Raw genomic sequence first — 25,359 nt, forward strand, 5'->3', positions numbered from 1 at the left:
TCCAGCTCCTGCCTCCTCAAGACCCCATCAGGCCTGGTGGAAAGCAAGGCTTCCTCTCACAATGAGCAGGGCTTCCTCTCGCAATGAGCAGGGCTTCCTCTCGCAATGAGCTAGCTCATCTTCACTCATGGCCAAGCTGGTGTGAGAAAAATTCCTCAATCTGGGAATCCTGGAGCAGGAGGCGTTCGGCAGTAATGGCGGATAAGGGCAGGCAGGAGGTCAAGATGCTGCCCAGTTTGCTTGGCGCCATCTCCACACAGTCTCTCTCACTCAGGTAAGCCGCCGTGCTGGGCCGTGAGGCCAGTGGCCATGGGGCAGCCCTTTTCCTCAGAGAAAAGGCCCAGAAGGCTCTTACGTGGCAATGGCCGACAGCTTCGTGCCACCTCGCGTCCCACAGCCCCTTCAAAATGTTGGCCGCCCAGTGCCTCCATGTGAAGACCAGGTGGCGGGAAGTCGGTGGCTTCCATTTCCAGGAGAGGGCTGGCTAATTTGCAAAATGGCTGCAAGGGAGCGGGAGAGGCCTCTCCTTGCCTGGCGCTGGGTGGGTGCCGGTGGAGGCCAGAGGTGGCCCCGAAACCTGCCACCCACCCCAGGCTGCCCCTCCTCTGAGGGCTGGCGGAGGGGATCCCACCACCTCCGTTTCCTCGGCGATGGCCATGGGGTGGGTGGGGCGGCCATGCGGCGCCGAGGGGGCGGGAAGGTGGCCGGCGGGGCCGCCCGAGGCCGGCGGCGGGGAGCCGGCCCCGCGCCCGCCTCTCCCCGCGGTGACCTTGGGCGGGCGGCGCGGCCCTCCCCGCCGCGCGGCCGCTCCTTTCCCCCTTTTATTTTTTTTTTTTAAATTTTTATTTATTTATTTATTTTGGCCGCGGAAAGAGTTTGAAGCGCTCCCGGCCTGGAGCGGGGCGGCGCGGGGAGGGGGGGAAGAAGAGGAGGCCGCCCTCCGAGCGGCCCCGGGACTTTCCCTGCCGGAGGGCGCGGGGGGACCCGTCCCGGTCCCCGTCCCCTCCCGGGGCGGGGAGGGTGGCAGCGGGCGGGCGGGGTGGGGTGTAGGGTGGGGGGGGCGCCGGCCCCGCCGCCGCGGGGGAGACGCGGCTCCCGGCGCTGTGCGCCCGAGCTGCTGCTGGTTACGCCAGCCCCGCCGCCTGCCTCTGCCTCTCCTCGCCTCTGATTCTGCGCACAGCCAGCCCCAAAGCCTGTCATTCTGCAAAACACAGTTTACTCAACAGAGAGAGCGAGTGGGGGAGCGGGAGAGGTGGAGAGAGGGAGACGGCGCGGAGGAGCCCAGTCCCGCAACCCAGCATGGCTTCAGGGGACCTTTACGAGGTAGCGGGGGGCCGCGGGGCGCCGCGGGGCGGGAGGGCGGCGGGGGGGGGGGGGGCGCCGGCCGGGGCGCCGCGGAGGGCAGCGGCGGCGCGTTTGGGTGCCGCTCCGCGGAGCCCCCGTAGTTGCCGAAGAGCGGAGGAAATCGCCGAGGGAAGGGCTGGGGTGGGGGGGAAAAGGGCTGGCGTGTGTGCCGGGGGGGGGGGGGGGAGGAGGGATGGAGCGGCTCCCCTCCCTTCCCTCTGCCTCTCTCTTTCTCTTTCTCTCTCTACTTTCCATCGGGCTTGATCTTAGCAGGCCTTGCAAGAGAGAAGGAGGAAGGAGTGAAGGAGAGCGAGAGTTAGCGGTAGGATGGGGAGGCGATCGCAGTGTGATGAGCCCGGAGAGTGGAGAAAGTCCAGGTAAAGTCATAGGCGCTCTGGACGTGCTGAATGTGCAGATTAGTGCGAAAAAATGCGCCTTAGCGCTGCCGGGAGGCGCAGGGATGGAGGCGGCTCTGCGCCCGCTGTGCAAAGTGCAGGAGCCGGCGCCAGGTTGCTTCACCTCGCGCCCGGGGTGCTGCGGGGGCGGCGGCCGGGCCGGCGCGGGGGGGGGGGGGGGGCCGCGCTGTGCCCCCCGCACCATGGCGGGCTGCAAAGTTTGGCGGGGGCCGCGCTCCGGCGGCGCCGGGCGGCCCGGGGTGCGAGGTGGGGCGGACGGCCCGGGGTGCGAGGTGGGGCGGGCGGCGCCGGACCCCGGCCCCCCGCAGCCCGGCATGCGGTGCCCCCCGGCCGCAGCGGCGGGGAGAGCGGCGATGCATCGGGCGACGGCCGCCCGGTTTGCAGGTCGGGGCGGGGGGAGAGAAAAAGGAGCTGGCAGACAGTCGGCGAGACCCAGCCAAATTTTGACCTCAGGCACCCAGTTCTAATGCCCAAACGGAGAACAAGTCTAGCTGCTCTTCCGGTGCCAGAGAAGAAGAAGGGAGACAGCAGAAATGAAAAATCAGAAAGACTGGACCCAAGTGTTTTAAATATCCAGCTCCAGAAAGTGGAACCAGGGCGGAAGTCTACCATCTAAAACAACCAAACAAGACTGGACGTCCTACACCGGTTCTTGGTCTGGAGCACCTCCTCAGGCTCCGCGTTTCCTGGTGAAATGGCCATTTGTGTCGTGGTTGTCTGGAGCGCCCAGTTTAAGGGCTAGGACGGAAAGGATCACCTTCCAGTTGGAACTGTGTGCTGATGATTAGGCACAGCTCAACCATTAGGGCGTGCTTGGGTGTGGAATTGCTGCTGCGGTTGGTTGGACACAATTGGACTTATTCTCTGTTTGACGATCTTGACGATCAGCTGTAGGGTCTTAAGTGCAAGAAGTGGAGGATCTGTGAGGTTCCACGTAGACAGTTTTTACTTTGTGATGGTCTTTGAAAGTCTTTAACAAAGGTCATAGTTAAGGGATGACATTGCTCTATTAGGACTTTATTTTGCTGAGTGGGGCACAGACCTCCTTTCAAGTGAACAGCACTTACGCTCTCCTATGTGGTGTTAAATTATCGGAAGTACATGATGAGTTGAATGGTATCATTGACCTTTTCCCCACCGTTTTGCGGTATCTGTCACGTTACTTTGCGACTTTAAGGATATTGTATGTCAACTGTATTGCTGTTGTGGCTCTGGCATAGCCAGTGGGAGTCCTGAGAAGAACAACTTTGACCTGAAAAAGTTAGTGATACAATTTTGTATTAGTAATTTCTGAGATGCGTAGAGGATCTTTGCCTGGTCTTGTCTAAGTTCTCTTTAGATGTTTGGATTAGTTCTAGAAAGAAATAAAACTATTACCTCTTAGGCTAATGGTAGCCATGCTGGTTTAGCTCCTACTCGTCATTAAAAAAATCTGCTTTTTTGTGATCTTTGTGTTATTATAAGACGACGATGTTTGGCAGTTGGATGTGGGCTGTGCATTGAGTAGTAGTGCGTGGCATACGAGTGATGTTGCTCAAGTAGTAACCCAGCGTGGAGATTTTCTGTGCGAGAGGAGACTTATAACCCAGTTTGCAGTCAATTTTAGACCCAGTCACTTTGCAAGCATTTGCATGGATGAATGAGAATTGTTACTACTGTGGTTCAGAGCCTCTGAATCACTTTCTTTCTTTGTTACTCCATTTGAACTACTTTTGCTTATCATTATATAATATGGAAGAATTGTATCCACCAGAACAGGTAAGTGGACGTATGGCTATTCATTTCTTGTTGTGATGGTGTTTGGGATATGACCTTCTCAGCTGGTCATGGTGTAAAATCTTCATCTCCGTGTCAAACAAGTGGGGAAAAGTATGTGCAGGGCTTAGATTATCACTCCATCTACGTTTTGCATTTCCACTGTGAAGCTCTCCATGACGGAGGTCAGAAGAGACGTCTAGAAAGCTGAAGAGTTTGTATGTCTAATGGGTAGCAAGTGTGTAGATGGCAGTAGCTTCATTTAAAAAACAACTCAACTTTGCCTTCCTGCTCCTTCCCGTCCCAGAAAACCAACCGCATCAAAGGGACTCATTACAAAGAAGCTCCTACAGCTGTGATGTCCCACACCAGTTAGCACGTGAGATGAAGTGCTTTGTGCCTTCAGAGCTGACACCTCCATTCTTGCTTGGATACATCATTCTTTTCTGTCCTTCTGAACAAGTAAAACATTATGTGGATGGCAGGATGATCATTAAACAGTTTGAGGATTTTAGCTTGAAATACATTGGGGCTATTGGTGTAAATAAATAATTTGAGACTTATGGTGACATTCCAAAGGTATACTACACTCCTGATTATTCTTTGACTCCATTAGCAATATCCAAGTCCTTCACGGGTTCTTACTGAACTTCAGCAAATAAGACAATAATTACCTCTGCAATTTGGAGTACATAATACTGGCTGCAAAATTATTTTTGTTAAAGCCAATCCTGATCTAGGAGCCACGATAAAGTACAGTCTGTGTTACCTGTACTAACTTCTCGTATTTTGGCGGCACTCAAGAAACTTCAATATAAAATTTTAAGTTTTGGAAATAGATGTGCATATTTATCCTGTCGATTCATTCATTTTCTATTGTCATGTTAAAAGGCTTTTCAACCTTTTAAAGATAAATTCAATTCATATCTATATATTGAAGCAAAATAACCTCAGTGTTTGCTTAACTAGGTGCCTTTTTCTAGTTAGAAATGGCTTCTAATCACCTGAAATACTTCCTATTATATTTCTTTTAGGACTGTGAAGCAGGTACCAATTTATTCTAGAAGCGAAAGAACACTTACTAAAGAACTATGGTGCATATTCTTTAGAAATAACAAACTGAAAATAAAGGACTGACAAAAGGGTATTCACAGTGGCCTTCAGTGAGGCAGCCCTGTCTTGCTGTATGATTCAGGTACACTGTTGGATGCATTGATAGGAAATCCTCATTAGTTTTGATAACAAACAGAAAGGGTAACGTATTTACTCTTAAATACCAAGTTTGTTGATTCACATGAAAGTTGTTGTCAGTAATTTGAAGTAATATTTTGTATTTTCCTTGTACAATTTATTTCCCATATTATCTGAACCCAAATACTTCTCTCACAAAGGCTCTGGGAGTAAAAGTATATGAGATGGCTTTAGAGGGGGAAAAAATTCAGTATGAACAGTGCACCTAACTTTATTTTTCCTAGCACAGAGCATCCCATTTACTGCAATAAATTCCACTTTATTGATAAATATATGAATCAGTTACCAGTATCATAGAGATGCTCATGAAGCTGACTTTGATGCTTTTTCTATAAATATTTTGGGAGTTATATACAATAAACACAATTAGACATTCAGGGATGATGATGTTGAAATCTAAAGTCTTATTGTAACGTTGTGTCAGATTATATTACAACACCTTAGGTAAGTGATCTAAAGATTATAGCTAAATCTCTGAAGGGGACTGTCACATGCATGTATCTCTGGATCACAATAATAAAATAAGTCTTTAAAACTCAGCAGTTTTTGCATTAAAGTGTTGCTCTGTCTGGGAAAGTGATGTTTTAAAAAATGGCATCTTCCCACTGAAACGATGCAATGCCCATGGCTAGGAGGCTCGTCCACCATAGTGCCAGGTTTCAATGAAATCTTAGTCTGTTTATGCAGCTGTGTAAGAATGAGCGGCAGTTTATTTTAGCTCACGTGAGCCACCAGAAAGATAGTGTATTTCCAGATGAGTTACAACATCTCCCATTTATACCTGCACTCAGGTACCAGCAAAGTCAAAACTTGATGATAATAACGGACCTGTTTGGCCTGATGAATCTTTGCTACATGTGGAGACATGCAAATCAGAGAGAACATGGCTGGACTTTGGGATGCTAGGTTTGGTTTGCAGATGCAGAGTTTAGAAAATAATCTTTGTTTTAGAAAGTGAGGAAATGCAAGGTTTTGAGCATTGTGGCTTTCCATCTTGCATCTCTTCTAATGGAGTCACTTTTTAGGAGAGACACATACTTAAACCTGCTTATTGAACTGGAAAGCAGAAATCTATTTTTAAAGTATTTCACACTTGTATCTTCTAAGACAGAAGTGACTTGCAAGAAGGTGGTATATTTGAGTAAATGCTATTATTTCTCAACTTAAATCAACCTCTTTATTGATAAAAGTTTCATGTTGAAGAAACAAGACTGATTCCACAAGCAGAAAACAGTGACTTGAAGTGGGATCTGGGGAATGTAGAACAGAGTTAAGCACCTACTCCTGCTATAGAATGGCAAGCCATGGGTGCAATGCTGATTGCAGTCATACCAGGCTTGTTCCCACCAGCTAAGCATCTGGTCATCTCTAAGTAACACCTTTTTTTTTTTTTTTTTTTGGTGGAAAAGCTTTACTAACAACTATTTTGAAGAATCAGCTATTTATCTATGCATTGTCATTGATCTATTATCAAAATCAGTTTTTAGAAGACAACTGTCCTCAAAAGAAGGTAACCTGTGAGCAGTATTACCCTCAGTAAGTAGAAATCTAGAAATCCTGATGCCTGATGAAAGTTTTCAGGACTCTGTTCCAAACTAGATGTGACTTGCAGTTCAGACAGTATTCTTCAATCCTAAATGGGGCAATCATCTGGACAATAGATTAAACTGAGGTATAAAGCCAATAACAAAGAGTTAACCTGAGGTCCCTCTGCCCGGGTCTTGTAGTTCTCTAAATTAAAGATACTGAGTGAGTTTCAAAAGCGTAACTGGATAACTCTGGCAATATTCATTATCTTACTAAGAAATTCCAGTGTCGAGCCGCATATGGAACATTACAATGCACATAATGACTGTCTTGTTTACCTACAACGTCACTCTGTTACCACGATTCCAACTTCCTCATTACATTGTAAACTGCTTGGCATATTTTGGGATACTGAAAACCAATTGATTTCTTATGCATGTTACCATTTTGTTACAATGTCGAGGAAGTGTTTTATCTGGATCAAGTGTAGTTTATCTCAAGGTACACATCAGAAGCATACTCCTGCTGGGAACGGCTACTGAAAATATACTCTGTATCACTCTCTAAAGCCTAAACACCTGCAGTGAAGACTTTCCCACCACCAAAGACACTGAACTGAACATGCTTTCCTTCGTTGTCCAGGTTCAGTATTCCTACCTATCCAAAGATTAAAACGACACAAATATTTGTAATGCTTTCTGAGTGACAAATACAGTGGTTTACTTTGGGTTGGTCTTTGATGCAAAATGAAAATCCAGCATTGTTTAGTAATTGTTTCTGAAAGTTAAAATATTTAGAGAAAGTTCAAATAATGGCAAAATTTAACTGTAGTCTAATATTGAAAGAAATTGGCTAATTATTTTTTTTTTAAATCAATGGAGCAATTGTGATGGCCAGCTATGCTGTAAATAGCATTTCTTTGTCCATTCATTTGACTTTTAGCAGTATTACAGTTTCTTGGCTCTGTACATTTTCATCAGTGCAATCCCTTTTTGTTGTTCCTCCTTACCCATATATTTTTCAGACAATTTCTGCAGCACGTTTTATGACACTGGCATCCTGACACTGGCAAAAAGAGATTAATTAAATAGTTAACTGTGCCTTGTGCTTAAACTATTAGAACAATATAATATATCAAACAAAGTGAAATATTTGCGGTGTAGGGTAACTAGCAGAGGGGTATGTGAATGCTGGCTTGCTTTACATTCATGCTAATAAGAATATTCTGGTTTTGACACAAGGAAAATCATCCTTTTGGATTGTTGAATAACAATGTCACACTCTTTGTTTATTATCAAAACTTTAGACTGGTAATATTGCAAAGCTGAAGGGAAATATACTTCAGTCTGTTTTCTTTGGTTACACAGAGAAAATGTAGATTCCAATACTATTTCAATGCTATCTCATTATCAGTCAAAATATAAAATATTGTTGCAAAACTATTAGGTCTCTAAAAACTTTCCCAATAAGTTGATATGATTGACCTGTGTAGGAAAAAATTATTCTTGTTGTGGCTTACCAAAGAAGGGGCAATAAGTTGACTCTTGCAGAATTGTAAATGGTAGCAGCATGATGGGTAGACTACAACAAAACACTAAAGCAAAACCAGCACCGAAAACATCTGTCGGAAAGACACTTTTCTTTGAAAATAGCAGTTGCCCTACTTGCACTTTGCTAGATTTCTCACAGACCACCCACAAAACTTGAAGTCTATTCCTTCAGAGGGGCAAAACAGGAACAATGATGATATTTTCTTTCACAAGGCACTTCGCTGCATTTATTTAGATTTTGTGGGGTTTATTTGAAATCATCTTATAATAATGTAATCACTTAGATGTGCTCAGCACCCAATGGATTAAGAAGGGATACAAGAGACTACACACCACTAAGTCTGAGCTCCACTGCACGCAAATTTGTAGCACCGATAAAAAGAAATAGCATATGTGTGAACATGTCTTGGTTTGGAGAAGAGTTCACGTGAATTTTTAGAGAACAGTCACATCTCACAGAACTCTTAGTCAATACGTGGATAAGAATGACTCTGGCTGGTGTAAATGGATTATCAAAAAACCTTCCGGTAAGATCGCACAGGAGCAGCTGCGAAAGAAACAAAGCTGTGGTCCAGAAGGGTTGGTCATCTCTTGGACTACCTGGTTCACAAAGAGGAAGCAATGAAGGGTAGTTATGGTAGAGGGTCCAAACATCAGTACTGGGACCTGTGTTGTACAACAGAATCATCAATTATTTGAAAAGAATCACATTTACTGCTGATACCTTCTAGATTATTGTTAGCATTGTCAAGAGAAAGGTTGACAGTGAAGAGCTGGATGAGAGCAGCTGAAATACAGTGTTTATAAATGCAAGCTAATGATCAAAGGAAAGATAATCCCAACTATACATGCATAACAATGAGCCCTGAAGAAGCTGTTACTATTCAGGAGATATCTTGGAATCATTGTGGAAAGTTTTTGGGTGTGTCCACCTCAGTATTTTAATTTGGATCAGGTGCGTGCTTTTGAAGTGACTCTCCCTGTGATCCCCATGACCACACCTCCGTTTGCATCACAGAACTGTCTTGGAGAGCAGTGACCGCCCTCCCTTCAGATGAAACTAAACCAGAAAATGCGTTCCAGCTGCTACTGGGGTCCAGTCCGTGGGAGCAGACTACTGCTTACCAGAGGTAAACCTCAGGCAAAGAGAATTTTGGGTGTTGTTTAAAAAGCAATTGAGAACGAAACAGAAGATGATCACCGTCATGTCACTGGCGGTTACCATTGTGCTTCCACATCTGCAGTACTGCACCCACTTCAAGAACGCAGGACTAGAAATAATTCCGAGAAGCCCAACAGGGTGTTGCGCAGTATGGAATGGCCATCAGTGCAAAGACACCTTATGACAACTTTCTGGCTGGCAGAAGAAGTGATCAAGGAAGATGTGAATGGTACGGAAAAGAGAAATGGGGGATGATTAGTTAATCCAGTGATGAATGCTATTTCTCATCGCACAAGAAAAGGCATGCAGCAAATGAAATGATAGGCAAATGATTGAGAGAAAGGAAGTACTTCTTCACAGTATTTAAATCTTGGAACTCATTGCCATGGGATGTTGTGGCAGTCAGAACTGTAAATGGTTTCCAAGAATGGTAAAACAGCCTCTTGGAGGATAGATCCCTTTATACCTTTCAGCACAAAAAAATCTTTAAACTGCTAACCATCAGAAGCTGGGAGGGTGGAGCAAGAGCAGCACTTACTCTACAGATGCTGTTTCCTAAGCATCCAGTACTAATTTCTATAAGAATACACCACATGTTGAGCTACATGGACCTTTAGGCTGACCTAGTATGGCAGTTCTTAGTTTTGTACTTACTACAGTCATTAAACAAACATAGGTATTGACTAAGATGTTGGTACTGTCCACAGAGATCACAAACATACTTGCCTTGCAAGTTATATTCTGGTATTGTAATTGCTAATCATGGTCAGTATCCTTGCAAACTAAAGGACAAATCAGAATAGTGGGGTCAGTTTCTGACACAGAAAAAGTCAGTTTCTGGTTTAGAGACCTCACAGTCTAGACTTCCCACAAGATGCAACAGGTGGTAGAAGCAAACAAAAGAGAAAAAGAAGGGAGGAGGTGATGAAGTAACGTTGAATCAAACATGCATAATAAAAATGAAGTTTTGGCTCATTGCCGTAGCTCTGGTTAATAACTGGGTAAAAGGGATAAAGAGAAACTAGAGAACATTTGAGTAAACACATGGAATGAGGCAAACGATCAAGTCACTATTACTAGAAAGTTATGTTAATGTAACAAAATGTTTCTAATGAACAAAAACAGCTTTCTCCTACTTCTATGAGAAAAGCATTTCAGCATCTAAAAGGGTTTATCCACAATTTTTCTGTATTTACATTTTTGGATACTCTTCATAGGCTTCCTTAATGCTGTACAGGTTTGTTAATACACATTTATCAATCTTCAAAGGCCTTACCTGAATATACATTAAAAAGCCACTAACTTTTAACAAACCCATCAAGTTGTTATTGTGTTGGGTTTTTTCCAGAAATGGTGATTACTAACATACCAAAATATAAAGTCTAATTTCTAACTGACCAGCTCAACTTGTCAAATTCTTTCACACATACAGAAGTAAATTTTTTTACATCACTTTGCAGTCATGGCAATGAGCTGTTTGTAAACTGTTCTCAGATGTCAGGCTTAACTACAAAGGAGAGAGCTTTGCTTATGTATCTTACTAGTTTTAGGAATAAGAGAGATATGACAAATAAAGTGTGACATTACACAGTTTTTTAACATACTACTTTGTAAAATTTGGCTATGCTAATGGGCTTTCCTCTAAATGTTAGGCAGTTGAAATTTGCACTAATAATATTTTTGAAACCATTAAATCCCCCTTTTTCAAGAAGGGACTGTTTTGCAAAATATAAAATCACGTTAATACACCTGATGAATTTGTCTTTCCGAAATGTTTTTGCCATAGGTTTCAGGTGTTTTAGCACAGGAAATCTGACAGGAAAGGTGCTGGGGCATTCCTGCTAAATACGGTTTATGTGGAACGAAAATGCACAGTAACACCCACTGGGCTCATACATGGATCTGAGACTCTTAGACTGCAAAGATGTTGATCACGAAGTTTTTTGGTGATTAATGTAAGGGAGGAATAGCAGACTCCAGTGCAAATGCGGATGCATTAATTTAGGATGAGACAGCATTAGAAGACTTTCTTTGATGAGAAGTGATTGAACTTATCTCTACCTAAGCAGAGGAAGTAGCAACCTTTTAGGTTCAGCAATGGTATGCCGTAACAGTAGAGCTTCAAATTAAATAGGAATGTGACTCAAGTATCAAAAACCATACAGGGAGGAGGATGGAGACTTTCTAGATCCCAAATTAAGTAATAGGAATTATAGGGGAAACTACATTTATATACTAAGATGCCTTCACATGACTCCAGGGGAAATAACCTGGAAGTTCTTGAAGGAATGAATACTGGCTGGTGAGAAACAATTAAAACTTTGCCATTTGACTGCAGTAACTGGAAGCAAAACTCTAATAGAGTCTGGGTACACAAACTCAAGCTTTTCACAATGCAAAAATGTGAAAAGTTGAAGAGCAGTTTCCACTCTTGTGTAATTAAACACTACCACTGGTTCATAATTTTCTTCTGTGCTGAAATGTCAGAACTGATGTACCGTAATAGTTAGAAAAAGAGATGGTAGAGATGATGAAAAACTTGACAATGTTTTATCCAAGGAGTCACTATTATATACCTAATATGCACATTAATACATAATAGTATACAGTATTTGTATAGTCAGCAAAATACACCACAGTATGGGAACAGTGATAAAAGTAAAAGGAAATGGAAAGAAGCAATAGGTATCAGCTTCAACTCTTTGGCAGCAGAAGAGGTGAAATTTTTATTTTTTTTTTTTAGTTTTTACAGTGGAGATGCAAAATGACTGTTTTTCTGTCTTTATATATAAAAAGAAAGTATGAGATAGGCAATTAAATAAAAAATAGACAATTCAGGCTGCAAAACTTAGTAACACTGAATGTTCTTGTTACTTACCCTTATGGCCTGATAATGTCTTATGTACAATAGAAGCCCTAATCATCTGTGCACTGATGATACACAAAAGATGCAACAGAAACCGCCGAGAAAGCTGCGTTTGATAATGTATTTTTACATATACTGGGGAAATAGTATCTCTTTTACCTTACACCCACAGAAACACTCATGTTTCTTAATAAACTAAAAAGGGTGAGGCCCTTGGCCAGCTTTTATGGCCTTCTCGCTGCCACACTTTATTTGCCTTGTGGTGTCAAGAATGGCAATCGTCAATTAACTGTGGGAATCGTGGGTCTCTCAGAGCAAATTTGTTCGGCACCACAGGGCTGAGCGCTGCCTTCAGAGCCCAGATGATTTGGATCAGCTCCTTCCTCTGACTTTCCTTTGGTTTAGAACCCGCTGTTTTGTACATAACACTGATGCGTTAGTACCTTTAGGGAAGCTGAGGGATAAATACGCCATCAGACTACGCAGCGGGCAGGCTGCCTGTGGGACCTGATGGCAGCTAAGCAGTTTCAGAGTGCTCTGGCCCTCCTGTGTCCTCAGTCAGCAAAGACTGTCCGGAGGCCTTTGGAAGGAGACTCGTCCACCGCCCTCCTGCCATCCTCCCCACTGCCTTCTCACCAGCAGCGAATGACTTCCAGTGCCTTTCCCATGCACTTGCATCAGATGACGGATTAAAGCAGGAGTGCCAAGGTGGCCTTGTCATCTCTCCCTGCTGACTAAGGCCTATGCAAACAGTATGTTCTATGGCATTTATCGGGTGGATCAAGATAACAAAAATTCCGGGCTCCAAGGAAGACACCCTTTTTTTTTCATTGTACACATCACAAGCTTTGGATTATTATTCTCATCAATCTTTCATTACACTGATTGATAGAATGCACTTTCATCGAAGAACAGCATGGCTCAACTTGTGGACTGCCTGTTGTAGTTCATAATCGTGTATGAACTGTTGTTCTTGCTGCCTCAGAAAGCTTCAAGGAACTGCTAGAAGAATTGATGGCAGACTGCTGTTTCTCCCAATTGAATAGCATGTCCCCTAGCTTTATCATGAGCACCACAAAGGATGCCGGATCTTTTTCCTGCATTGTTTGACCATCCTACGCTTTAACTTTCTGACATGACATTACTTGCAGTGTTTCTAGTGAGTGCCAGTGATACCACATTTCTCACTCTTAGAAGTGGTATCAAGTATTGCAGTCATCACTTATTGACAAGCTACTGTGGGCTGTGATTTGAATTGTTCTGCAACTGTGCTGCTGTTATTTTTTGTGCTTCATCCACTCATATCAAATACCACTGACAACCTGCTGAGTTTAGAAGACAAAGGCAGATCTCCTTTTAACATGAATTGGACCATCTATGTGTACCATGAATGATACAGTTTTCCTTCCCTGGTATTTACTGCCGCTCTTGTAGCCTATTTAGTATACAGGGAAAAGTCTTGCTTAATGATCAATTAAGATGCGTATAGTACTCTTATTTTGGATATGCAATCTGCATTGCTGTTATATCTTAGAGTATATACCTTTTGATTTTCTACAGTCCATTTCAAGATCTGTGTCCAAAGTACAGTTCACAAACCAAGGACAACATTCTTTAATGATGTTTTATCCCCAAGCCACAAGGCAGAATTCCTTAGGTAACTGATATAATTTCTGCCTTAACATAACACTTCTGTAAAATTTCTAGATTCTCTTATTAATTCTAGGTTTTGTGCAGCTTAGAACATCTCTAACAGAACTTTCCCTAAACATCTTTCTTACTTCATGTCCAGCTGCTCTTGCTCCTATTACCACCAAAAGGCAGCCATTCCAAGATCACAAGCATCTCTGGTAATCAAAAGTTGCAGTCTAATGGCAGTTGATCTTTCAAAGTGCAGGGTTACGCGTTGAGGATATTGTTTAGCACTGAGAATCACAAAGATATGTTTTGGATGTGTATTTAAATACGTACACTTCTACAGGCATCAAGGGGATATCTGGGGATTGCCTACAGATATTTAGTATTTGATATATCACTTATGCAAGATGTGGGAAGTACTTGAGCAGTAAGCCTGAGGGTTAGCAGAGGAACTGCATGATAAGCCTTAGATCTCACAGAAGAACTGATAGCAGGACCTACCTTTCCATTCCCCCTCTGATTACACAGTAGTGTAACAGGGCTTTGCGGTGACAGATACAGTGTGACTGAGGGAGACAGGATGAACTGAGGCTGGTTTACAGTCATGTTGTTTTTTTTCTTTTGAAGTGACTAGTCTTTAGCTCCATTTCTGGGAAGGTTACTTGAACCTCTGAGTCAAACAGAGACATCTCTGAATGGGGTAAACCGGTAGCTGCAGCACTTCTGGGACAGAAACTGCAGACTGTTAGGAGCATGTTCCCCGTTGCAAACATGGTGGCAGCTGCTTTCGATCTGTGGCTTCTCGCTGCTATTGTGTGAGGGAATCACACTCTCTGAGTTTCAAGAACCACAACAGAGAAGAAGTAAAGCTGTGGCTCATTTAGGACTGGGTGTTATTTTAACAAGCTTAATAAATCCTATATAGGACTGAGAGTTTCTTTGGAGTTCTCAGTCCTGCAAAGCAGCGCTCTCTGTCTGACCTTTGAGCCTTGTACACTATGGAGCTCTAAAAAACTGCACCAGTTCTATGCTGCACCAATTTCAGCAACATCAGCAACCCTAGTGTATGTAGCTCACCCGCTTTAGCGGCTGTTTTCAGCATCAAGTTGATCAGGCTTCTCTGAATGGAGCTTAAATGACATTGTACTGCATATAGCTTCCATTGCCCCAGGTCACCACGTTCACAGACGTTCACAGACGTCCAGGAGGTCCATACTCATGCAGAAACAAACTGATTTGCTTTGCGAAATAAGTATGCACAGAAGATAAGGAGTTGGCATTTTTTTTAACTGAACTCATCACATGGTTAGAGCTGAAACATTCATGAATGTTAATATTGTTCTTGTAAAACACGAATGGCAAGGATTTGTTTCATGTGCAGTATGGACACTGACCTTCAAAGGGCAAAATTCATTGCAGCACCATTTATCTCACTTTTAGCAAAGCAGGATGGAAGGAGATCTCCTAAGTTATTAATCCTACAGTCATGGCTATCAACTCCTCATCACAGTCAGCCATGTCATATAATCACTGTCATCAAAAGAAATGGGTATCTGGATCAGACTCTATCTTACAATGAGCAGGGTTCTCACCCTCTCCTAAAGTTAGAGGTTGCTTCTGGAAAGGATTTCTAACACCTATCATCTCCCATAGTGGTTAGGACTGAAAATGCACTGGAGGAAAGATTCACTCAGCCACCAAACTCTCAGGCCTCCTCTGCAGAAAAAACATTCACCATAGAAGCCTAAATATGACTCAGGGTGATGAACAGGTATCATTTTCAAAGAAAAGTACTGTCACACCTATTTTCTGGCTACAGTACAGTTTTATTAATGGACATGTATTGTAGATTATATATTCTTGGACAGTCTACTTTGGAACACTCAAAAACTAAAAAATTATTGTTATAAAATTATTCCAGTGTGCTTTAATACCAAAAGCTGAGAAATATGGTAGATATACCAAGAAAATTAAAAACCCTAGGGCTAAGTATTTTTATAAAAGTCATTTAAAAAACAGAACTTCAACTAACCCAGTTGACTTTCCTCGTTACAGTGCTGGAGAGATTGAGTTGCGCATAGCTATGAGTATAGCACTGTTTAAATAACATATCAGAATCTACCAGTGGTGTAATGCTTTGTGACTTCTACTAAGACATAATCTATAGCTTTTGATTCAGATGATTAGGGAAATGTCTGATAGGCTAGGTTCTACTGTCACTTACAGGGACATAATTTATGTATATTAAAAAAATAAATGCTATCCTACTATTCGGTAAAGCTATCTTTCCCTTCCTTTTTTTATGAAGCCTTTTGAAAAGGTTTTAAGGTGTCTAAAACCAAAACATACCTGAGGATCTAGCCCTTAAGTGAAAATATTCACAACTTTCCAGAATGGTCATGGTTGAAAAAGGTTGTGGCGCTCTTTCAGGAAAATGAAGGCATCCTAGAACACAACAGGACTGCTGTACCTTTCCTTGTGATAGATCTGTGCTGGTCGTTTTTATGTGTGTGTAGCTCAAGAAAGTAGTAAATCTTCCATGTGACGTATGGATAAGGCAGTCACTTAGCAGGGATGTATAATTTAGGCAATATGTGCAGTGATTTCAAGATCATTCCTAATCCCAAACTGCTTGTACTCTGAAGGCTCTAAGGCACTTCCTCTGTGCTCAGCCCTGTTCCGTGATCTTCCCATCCTATCCCTTCCCTTGGTGCTGATAGTGGAATTTCCTTGGAAGTTGCTGGCCTTGACTTTGGGAAGTCATCCGGCAGCCCCGCAATCCCTGCAGCCCGGCTCCGGCTCCCTGGCACCCCACTGCCTCTCTCTGCTGCCTGCACGCATAGGGAAGCCTGGAAGGTGAGGCAGGTTGTCCACGGCTGAGTCCACAAAAAAACTTGGCTTCAAAGTTAAGCTCAGTATGTACAGCTTTCATGTCGGCTACAGAAGTATTATAAGGATAGGGAAGTGTAGCTTATGTACTTTCATCAGTGAATGAAAATCTCATTATACTCATCTGCCCTGGACCAGTGAGCTCATGTACCACTAATGCAAACTACTGACTGAACTTACCCCATGGAGTTCCCTGATCTCGGAAATGCAGAACTGGGTTATTCTAGTAGAAATTGATTCACTGGTCATGAATTTCATTTGAGAAAATCATGTAATTTTTGGTTCGCTGTCTGCTCTGAAGTGACAGCAGTTCTTTTACATACCCCAACAGTCTCAACAAACTATTTAATAAGTTTAAGGTTGAGAATAAAATACTGTTACTTCTTAATTTCCCACAACACATTTTATGGTGAATCACTTGTGCCTAGTGAATGGTTTCTCAGGTCAGCAAAACCAAGTCCTTTCTTATTTTCGGGCACACATATTCAGAGGATACTAATCATTTGGATAAAAAGAATGTACTTTGGTAAAAAAAATGTACAAACCAGTAAACTCAAAGTATTTAAACTCTTTTCTTACATTTGATTAGTGCTTTATATGCCTGCTTTCAGAACATTCCTAAAGTGTTCTAATTTGTTTAATTAGTATTTTTGAATTCATAGCATGCGGTTTCAAAAAACCCAAGCACTGAAAATTTATTTTTTTTAAAGGTAGATTATTACATTTTTACAGCATGTGTAACTTTCATATATGACTTCTTTTTAAGATTTTGCACTTACGTAGCATTCCGACTCTAAATAAATTCAAATAAATATTTCACAATAAATAAATTTTTCACAAACAGATGAGGATATTGTTGTCCTGTTTCAGAAAGGGTACAGATTTATACGGATGTAAAGCAGTTTGTAGACAGATGTGGGTAATTATATAGTTGTATGCAACGATCCAGTATAGCACAGGGCAAAACTGTTCTCGTTGTCTGTATGACTGAACACATGGGTACTCATTTGAGACAATAAGTAGTAAACTTTTTGCATAGCAGGAATAACACTGTAACTGAACACTGTGCATCCTCCGTACATTTAATTTTTCCTTTTTCTTTAGTCAAAATTGTGCCTTCTTTAAGAGATGCATCATTCTTCTAAGTAATAAACCAAAGAAAATAAGTGACTTGTATTGATCTGGTGAATGCAGTTATTATAGTCCTGCACTTCATAAAAATGTTCTCCTTCAAAAATGTATATGAAATAACGTGTATTTGAACTTTAAACACAAGTGATGATCCCTAACACTTATGATGAAGTTTCAGAATACAGCTTCTGAAGCAGCTACAAAATTTTAGACAGAGCCATCACATTAGCACCCAAATTTTACAAAACTTAAAGAAATATGGAGACTATCATCTGTTCAGTTAGCTGCAAACCACTTTGCAGGATTTAAAGTTTGGAAGATGAAATTAGCTAACAGAGGTGTAAAAGGTGCCAGGGGCTGGAAGTTTACCCTTCATAAATTAGAAATGAGATGCGCTTTTTAACATTAAGGTTATAGCATTTTTTTAATAGCGCTTAGGAGGATTCACTAACAGCAGTGGTACTTTCTGTGAATCACTTCCAATTAGGATGCGATGATTTTCTATTAGATCTTGTTTAACTAAATCAGAGTGTGGGACCTGGTGTGGAACTGCTGAACGAAAAACACCCCTGTGTAACCCAGGACAGACTAGATGGATATAATTGTCCCTTCTGGCCTTCAGCTCTGTGAATCCACAGGCCTGTAAGTAATGCCATGACAGACAAATAATCAAGTCTGTGCCATCATACTGAAAGGGAACAAAGGTTCTTAAATGGAAGTGGCATTGGTACTTCTTCGGTGCCGTGGTATATAAAACTTATTCTAGATCTGTGTTCTAGTTTTATTCTAGTTCTTTTTCAAAATGTTACCAAGACACTACACCCCCAAAAGTTTTATAGCCACAGACTAATCATTTGTCAAAAAAAGAAAACTTTGGTGACATTGAAAAAAAATTTGTGGTATCATATGTCATTCATTCTGAAAGGTCGCTATTATTTTAATAGTTTTGTATTTTTCATTTTTAGACTATACTACACAATAAACACCTAAAATGCTAGAAAGCTCAAGCTCAGACACGCAGAGTCTCTTTCACAATTACTATTAGAACATCTGAAGAACAGGATATCATTAGCTTTTTGTTTTAAACAGCAGTTGAAAATCTATACTTTTAAGAACGGCATGGTGACCTACTGTTTGAGAACCAGTTCTAGTGTATGAACAAACTATGAAGTGCGTATCACTCTCACGTAGCAGAAATTTTCAGTACTTTATACTGTTACAAATAAACTATTTCAGACTCTAATTCTCTAGAGTTATAAGTTTTCTCACTGTACATGGAGCCTATTTAGATTATCACAGGATGCTATTCATTGAACAATGCCCACAATTACTTACATAATTAGATTTCATACTGCTGACTTATGAGTCTTATAACTAGAGAGGCATTAGACAGGGGAAAGAACCTAGATGCTAAAATACAAACTCTGGGGTAGAATAGAGCCTGAAAAATCTCTTTACTCTCTAAATATCTACCATAATAAAACTGAAGCCAAATAGATTTTTATGTTGAAGAAAAAATGCAATCATGTTCCTTACACAAAACTGAAGTGGCTTATTGATTAACTTGGACAGGACTCTCCATTGTTAATTCGTATAGTATTATGAAGGGTTTAAAAAAATAAGAAAGTACATCACCAAACAATTGAAAGTGGAAGGATTTCAGACATTTTTATTATCTTGAATAAAAATGATTTGATATCATACGTCCATCAGAGGAAGTTACTAAACACCTCAGAGTACTCATCTGAGTAAGAAAAATTTCCAGCAAAATGTAGGAGATATAGAGGTGATTCATACACTCTGTTCTCCCTTACTGTCACCTTCAGAGACTCTTTCTAGCCATTTAGGGAGAAACTAAAGAACGTTCCCCATTCGTTTTTCCCCAGTAGCTGTGATCTAACCAGCATATATCCTTACATGTGTTGTAAAATATCTCAGGTTCCCTTTAAAAGTAATTCACAGATGCAAACATGCCTTTTAAAAGCTGCACCGTTTGTAATTGTGTGCATTAACGAAATCAACAAGGCAGAAATTGTAAAGATAATGTAGCATACGGTACTGCATGTGTTGTAGTTGCTCTGTACTGCACAGTGCGGATTCTGAATACTGCATGTGACATTCAGCAGCCAAGGGCAAGGTCTTCTCCAGAACAACACCGAATTTTTGTACTGCAAAACTAACATCTTTGTCTTTGGGGCACACTAAGCAATCCTTAGCACTGATCTGGCAGACACTCTATACTAGATTTTGTGATTAAGATATTCTGACCATTTAATTTTAAGAACAAGTAAAACATTATGGCACACTACATATTAAAGGAAAGTGCTCACTGCTCCGAGCTCTACCTGTTACGCTGTTAAATAACAGTAATGATCATTAGTATACATTTAGTAGGATAGATTTGCATGGTGCTTTGTAACTATGAAAATAACATTTCAGAGTAGTAACTGGGGAAATACATACTCTCTGGGGAAATTCTCTGATTGTTTAAAGACAAACTGTGAGTTTGTTTAAATCCTTCTTCCATGACCACCTGAAGTTTCTTGTTTCCTTGGAATTAAACTAAAAACTTTAACCATGTGCATATCATCTTGAAATCTTCAAAACATCAAAACATAAAATACTTTCTTCTTCTTATCTAGAAGGCAAGTTTAGTTGCATTCTAGATACCTTATCAAGTTCAGTTAATATCCCTGAAAATATTCCAAAAGGATGAAGTTTATGTTCCTTCATTAGGCTACGGCTGGAGAGCATAATAAAGGCAATACTTTCCCCAATATTTACCAGTATTTACGTTGAAATGGTAAGAACACAACACTCCTCCATCATGTGTGTTACTGTTTATTTCTACGCTATTTTTTCTGTGTATGCTTTCTCCAAACTGCTATTTGGAGAAAAAGACAAGTAAGTAGACGTGTGATCAGAAATTCCTTATGTAATTCCAGAGCCATCTAATCTAGGTGTTTTCTTTTTCCCAGCAAAAGGAATTGTGTATTCATCTTATGAGTCTCTTACCCCTCCCAAGTATGCAAGGAACCCCTTGGTCTTGTCAGGACTTTGCACTGCATAATCTACTACAAAACTGCGGAATACAAGCAGCAGCTAGGACAAATGTTAAATGCAGATATTCAGCACAAGTTAATCTTGGGGTTTTTTCCTATGTTTATGTTGCTCACTAGGGTTCAAAACAGATTTGCTTCATCAAAATTTTCATTTTGTAGACTGCTGTACATAAAAATTATTTCAACGCACCCTTCCCATTTTCAACACCAGGTCTGAAATCACACTACAGAGAGGGTGTTCTTTTCAGATAAGGCACGTAAAAATGAAAAGAACAGCTGAGGTGGTGAGAACTATAAACAGAAACTCAGACTTTCAAGGCCCACCTAAGCATCCTGTCCTGCAGAGCGTTCTGTTACTATCTCTGCACCAACCTCCAGGAGAGGTATAAGAACTGCAAGTGTATTTTTATTAGCATGCTTCTTCTTATCTTTGTAGTAAATGTATGGTAACTTATTCCTCCTGAATTCAGGCTGTCTTTAATTCCTTCATATTGGATGAAAAGCAAATATATAGCTGCTATCATGGAGCATGTTGTATGTTCACACCCCAGCTTAGCACATTCCTTGTTCTGCTTATACCATAAATACTGAATGTTCATACAAGCACTGAAAGTACACAGAATAATTACTTCACAATGTATGTCAGTATTAAAAAATGACCATTTAATGACTAAGAAAATCTTTTTAACCTTGTGATCAGCTGACCTTTGTCCTCCAACCCATCTCTCCCTTGCACATCCCAGAGAGTAGATTGCTTTTGCCGTATGACCTGAAAGTCAACAAACCCTGATGGTATCAGGTCAAGGAAAGAAGGAAGTTCAGAGCTGCTTGTGGGAAACTCCCTTCCAGCTGCCTGGTAAACCTAAGCTCAGCTTAACTGAGTCAGTTCATACATCCACTTCCACAGATTGCATAGAACTCAGGTTTCCAAATGGAGCTGCTTCTCCAAGTGGAAAATAATTAATAAAGAATTAGTAAATTATTGGTAAATACTTTAGGCAAAATTTATGTATCACAGAATAATTTAGGTTGGAAGGGGCTTTTGGAGATCATCTGATCCAACCCCTTGCTTAAAGCAGCACCAACTTAATTAGGTTACTTGGGGTCTTGTTCAGTCAAATTCTGAGTATCTCCAAGGATGGATATTCCACAGCCTCTCTGGACATCTGTTCCACCATTTGACTACATGTATAGCTTGTGCTAGGGATGATGGCAAGGACACCAGAAGATTATCATGGACTCATTAGAATTAGAAGACCAATTAGGTGCAAGATTCATAAGATCCTCTAACAACTTATTAGCTGTTTGTTAAAACTCCCTTTTGTAATTTCATAAACCATTTGCAAGTGGGATCTTTGTACTAGATGTGACCCAGAGGTTTCTTATACTAACATGTGAATTTAAGCTTCCGTTCATAAAGTATCTAGAAAACAGCACGGGTGTTGGAGCACCAATGTATGTTGGTCTCTGCACTAACCCTCAATTAATAACAAGCAGACAGCTGCAGCCTTCCACAGCTTCAGTTTGTGACTGGCATAGTGCCACAGAGAGAACATACACTAGCCTAATCCCAGTGAGACGAATGTAGGGAATAAATCTGCGAAACCCTACATTTATAAAAATATAGTGCCCCATTCTACAGAGGCACATGGAACAAAGCCCTTTGCCACATCATTGCTGTAAATGCATCCAGGAGCAGCTGAGGTATTAACACAGCAGCCAAGTTAGGAATCTGACTAACAAATACATGGAAAATTTCCTCAGTAATATATTCACTACTTACATATTCAATACTGCTTTGAGCACAGACATTTCTACATGGTTCCTCAGCTTCTTCAGAGTTCCAGTCTCACCCTGACGCTTGATATGTCTATGTGATCTATCAACAGAATGAGAAGATAGCTGTCAGCATGGAGGTGTGGCACAGGCCTCCACAGTAACCCTTGGAGTGCTCTGGCAGGCATTTCGAGCAGGATGGCAAGATCTGTACCTCTCCACCAGAGAAATGCCAGTGTTGTTCCTTGGGACCTCCCTGAAAGGAGTAATGGATTCTAGTCTATAGCAACCCCTATGGCTGGAAGTACTGCCAACACTTGGCTGAAACCCTATTGTCAGGAATAATGATGATCTAAAAGAACTCGGGACTCATCAATTAACACTTCCTTAGCTTGTGTGAATTACCAAAGCTGAAACAGGACTAGCTGAGGTCAAGGAATGGTGACCATCTGTTGCCAAAGTCAGCTTTCAAGAGGATGTAGGGCCTGAGGACAGCAGAAGGGTAACCTGTGATTGTCTCCCCTGCAGCACAGCACTCTGATAGCAGCTCCCAGGGGACTCTGCCATTGCCAGAGGAGTTTCATGGTAGCACATGGCCGGAGCCTGCCGCGCAGTGTGGTGGAGTCAGTCTGACTCATGGCAGATATTTGTACCAGCACAGATGTGTTAGTGCCTTTCATCCACACTGTAAGCAAATGTCCTCCTCACACAGAGTCCATCTAATTGCTCCAAAACACACCCTTAGGTTAAATCAATGAATATGCTTTGATGCCTTTGCATCTCCACGTTTAGAGTGCGGTCCCCACTTTTTAAATGCAGATTTCTAACTAGCTGCACTTTCAGATGATTTAAAATGCATCCGTCTGATGAACACTGACAGCTTTCGTAACTGCCTCTACTACTGTCCCTAAGATAGTTTGTTCCTTCCAGGCACCAGTAGAAAGTTGGTTTTACACTGGGCAGAATTCAGATCTCAAACACAAATTAAATCTGCAGTGAAAACCAATGCAATAATTGAGGCCAGAACTTGGCCTACTGACCCTGCTCATCTGAATGCTGTTTCTGAGGGGATAATGATGTATTATTCTTCCTTTTTGACAATTACTCTTTCATAGATAATTTTTGAAATTTTATGTGCCATTTTTCTGTGATGTTGCAGTGGTATCCTGGATGCTTTGTTATAAAATTCTGTGCTCCTATCATGCCATTATAGTTGCCTAAAGCATGATTCTTTATTCCTTTTTTCCGCTCTACCTTTCTTTTCGGCTTGTTTCTGTATTCTGCCATCACATTAGCATCATTTGTGTAACCAAGAAAATGAAGAATTCTGCTGAATTCTGCAAGAAACCTTTGTGTTTCATGACTTTTCTTCTCGTATCCCACTACTTTACAAACTGCTGCTTCAGCTTTTCACTCAACGGATCGCCCCTCAACCTTCTTCTATATTGTACAAAGTTATCTATTTTTAGCCCTTTCCTTCTAAACCTATCCCTGCATGGTATTATTCATGAATTTGACTGTTACTGCCTTTGCTATATGGATTCTCCAAACCAGTTGCCTCCTATTCTAGTTTGGATAGAAAGCATGAAATGGATATATCATTTATCCTTCTGACATATCCTTGTCCCTGCCCAGCCATTAATATAACATGGACAGAGTTCTTCATTTTCCTCTCCCTCCTGTCTCTGTGATGGGGGAGGGATTACCATCCTCCTTCACGTTCAGGCCTGCAGGCTGGGAATTCTTTTTGCCTTGCTACTCTGTCAAATATGTATTGATCATTTCAAAAATACTTGTCTCTCCCTGTATATACTAGCTAGAAAACAAATCTTGTCACTGGATATTCTTTACACCGTGCTCAAAAATTGCTATTCCACATCCTGTATCTTGGAGTAGCTACCTTATACGTGCTCTAATTGTCCATTGCAGTCTACAACTACCTGAAGGGAGGTTGTAGTGGAGTGGGAGTTGGCCTCTTCTCCCGGGCAACTAGCGACAGGACAAGAGGACACAGCCTCAAGCTTCCCCAGGGGAGGTTCAGGTTGGGCATTAGGAAGAATTTCTTTTCAGAAAGGGTTATTAGACATTGGAATGGTCTGCCCAGGGAGGTGGTGGAGTCACCATCTCTGGATGTGTTTAAGAAAAGACTGGACATGGCACTTAGTGCCATGGTCTAGTTGACATGGTGGTGTCAGGGCAACGGTTGGACTCGATGGATCCCTGAGGTCTCTTCCAACCTGGTTGATTCTGTGATTCTGTGATTTGTCCTGTTTTCTAACACAGAGATTTCATTTTTACCAAGCCATCATTTCAACAGAGGGCATGTTCCTTGAAAATATCTGCAAAGCTATTACATTGTCCTCTTTCAAAGATCACTAAAATTCACTTCAAAAACTTTGCTAAGGAGAGCGTGTTGTACAACGGCCACTTAGACTGACCAGTATCACCTTGTAGCCCCCTCAATATGCTGTACCCTCCTGTGGTCTCTCATCATCTCCCTGGCACATAGCTTTGCAAAGCCAGCAAGCTGCCCTTCGACATTTCTCCTCAGTTGTCACACTGAGTGGGTAAAGCCTCTCTGAACAGCTGAACCTCATTCTCGCATTGAAATCCTAAGTCCTCAGCACCTGTGGAAGCCACCAAGTGACGAACAGCTCCCCAAAAACTAGCCTGTCGCTTCTTTGCGTTCAAGTTTACCACTTTGCTGTAAAAGGGCTAAGAAAATATTTTTCTACCTACCGCACAAGAACATGTGGTTTATTCTATGACAGTCGTCCCAGTAGCATTTGTAAAGCAATGAGTCACTGAGTGGTAGTACAGCAGAGTAGTTCAAATATTTATTTATACTGTATTGTAGCTGAACCTTTGTATTTTTTTATGTGGAATCTTCACTTCTGGTTAAGCTTTGGGATGGGTGTAAAAGTGTTGAACTGAAGTCCTGGCCTTCAGTTGAATCTGAATGAAGTCCATATGGTGGAGATAAAGACTGAGT

General features: G+C 41.6%; 1 protein-coding gene across 3 annotated transcripts in view; it reads left to right on the plus strand.

The window, feature by feature from the left end:
- The first annotated feature begins 1,039 nt into the window (after positions 1 to 1,039).
- Positions 1,040 to 25,359, plus strand: part of CDYL2 (chromodomain Y like 2) — a 60,830-nt gene continuing 36,510 nt past the window's right edge. The window contains exons 1-3 of one of the 3 annotated variants that reach the window (XR_011049080.1): positions 1,040 to 1,323; positions 1,615 to 1,721; positions 2,214 to 3,206. Coding sequence is in view for 1 of the 3 variants with exons in the window: in XM_068411390.1 (XP_068267491.1) it covers positions 1,300 to 1,323 (24 nt within the window). In the remaining 2 variants the exon portion in view is untranslated. Of the gene's footprint in view, positions 1,324 to 1,614; positions 1,722 to 2,213; positions 3,207 to 25,359 lie in introns of those variants that run through there. The other 2 variants (XR_011049079.1, XM_068411390.1) reach the window with 2 other exon arrangements.

This window comes from Nyctibius grandis, chromosome 12 (genome assembly GCF_013368605.1).
Source record: "Nyctibius grandis isolate bNycGra1 chromosome 12, bNycGra1.pri, whole genome shotgun sequence".
NCBI classification, from domain to species: domain Eukaryota; kingdom Metazoa; phylum Chordata; class Aves; order Nyctibiiformes; family Nyctibiidae; genus Nyctibius; species Nyctibius grandis.